Source organism: Tetrahymena thermophila, assembly GCF_000189635.1.
Source record: "Tetrahymena thermophila SB210 genomic scaffold scf_8255666, whole genome shotgun sequence".
NCBI lineage: Eukaryota > Ciliophora > Oligohymenophorea > Hymenostomatida > Tetrahymenidae > Tetrahymena > Tetrahymena thermophila.
Genome location: NW_002477020.1, coordinates 1 through 1077, shown reverse-complemented (window position 1 = coordinate 1077; position 1077 = coordinate 1). Strand labels below are relative to the sequence as shown.

General features: G+C 24.8%; 1 protein-coding gene across 1 annotated transcript; it reads left to right on the top strand. All coding sequences in view use genetic code 6, as the record gives it.

Moving 5' to 3' along the window:
- Nucleotides 1-56: 56 nt before the first annotated feature.
- On the top strand, nucleotides 57-842 carry TTHERM_02477160 (hypothetical protein; the record flags this gene model as incomplete). The annotated part of the gene is made up of 1 exon (XM_001028361.2): nucleotides 57-842. A coding segment is annotated over one exon (786 nt), but the record flags the coding sequence as incomplete, so codon positions are not given.
- Between the last annotated feature and the right edge of the window lie 235 nt (nucleotides 843-1077).

The window sequence follows — 1077 nt, the reverse complement described above, 5'->3', positions numbered from 1 at the left end:
AAACAATTAATTAGATAAAAAGCAACAAAAAATAATCTCAAAAAATTACCAAAGAAATGAGCTAAATTAACTAAGATGAGTTGATTATTATGAAGAACGTTCTCTTTTTGGCTTAATCAAGCAAAAAAAGCTTATAAAGCTAAAGAAATTTACTAAATAAATGGTTTTAAGATTCTATTAAGAGCTATTTTATGGAATCACTTGCATCTTCCCTAATCGCTAATCACCTTAATTTATAATCTACTTAATCAGTTAAAGCATTTATCCACAAATAAATAGACTAAAATAAGCCTAAATATATGGGAATCATTGATTAATATTTTAATTATATCAAAAAATACAACTAATAATACTCTTTTACGACAAAGCTTCAACAAATTCTTTTGGAACCCATAGATATTACTAATTTGAGTGAAGGTCACTCTTAAAATTGTATGAAAAAAGCTAGAAAATAATTTGTATCTATTCTAATCTTAAAGTATTTTAATTTATATGGCCAACAAGAAATGTCATCTTTTTACGATCTTTGGAACATCTGTTTCCCTTAAGTTGTTTAAGAAAAAAAGAAACTTTCTAAATATGATAATTAGAGCAAAAGTAAAAGGTCATAAGCCAATCTTAAATAAAAGCTAGCTGAAAACGAGTCTTTAAAAACCAAACAGAAAAGTACATCTTTATAAATAGAATAATAATAATAATAAACTATTTAGCAAGAAAACTTGTAAACTTAATTTCAAGTAAACCTGTAGACTGAGTAAGTTGCAACTGAAAATTACTTTGATTAAATTTAAACTAAAATCGATTTGGAAAAGTAGTATTAACAAACTAACATCCAAGAATAAGTAACTAAACTCAATATTGATAATCAAAGCAATTTAGTCCTCTAAAATAAGGATAGTAAAATAAATATTGATGTTTTAGGTGGAAACAATAGGCTATAATATATCCAAGAAGAATAGTAAAATGAGCAATAAGGCTAATAATCAAAGATTGACTAAGCTACATCTAATTCTGACAATGATAATTACAAAGAGTAGTAGAATAAATTTATGAAGCAGAATAGTCTTTATAAACTTT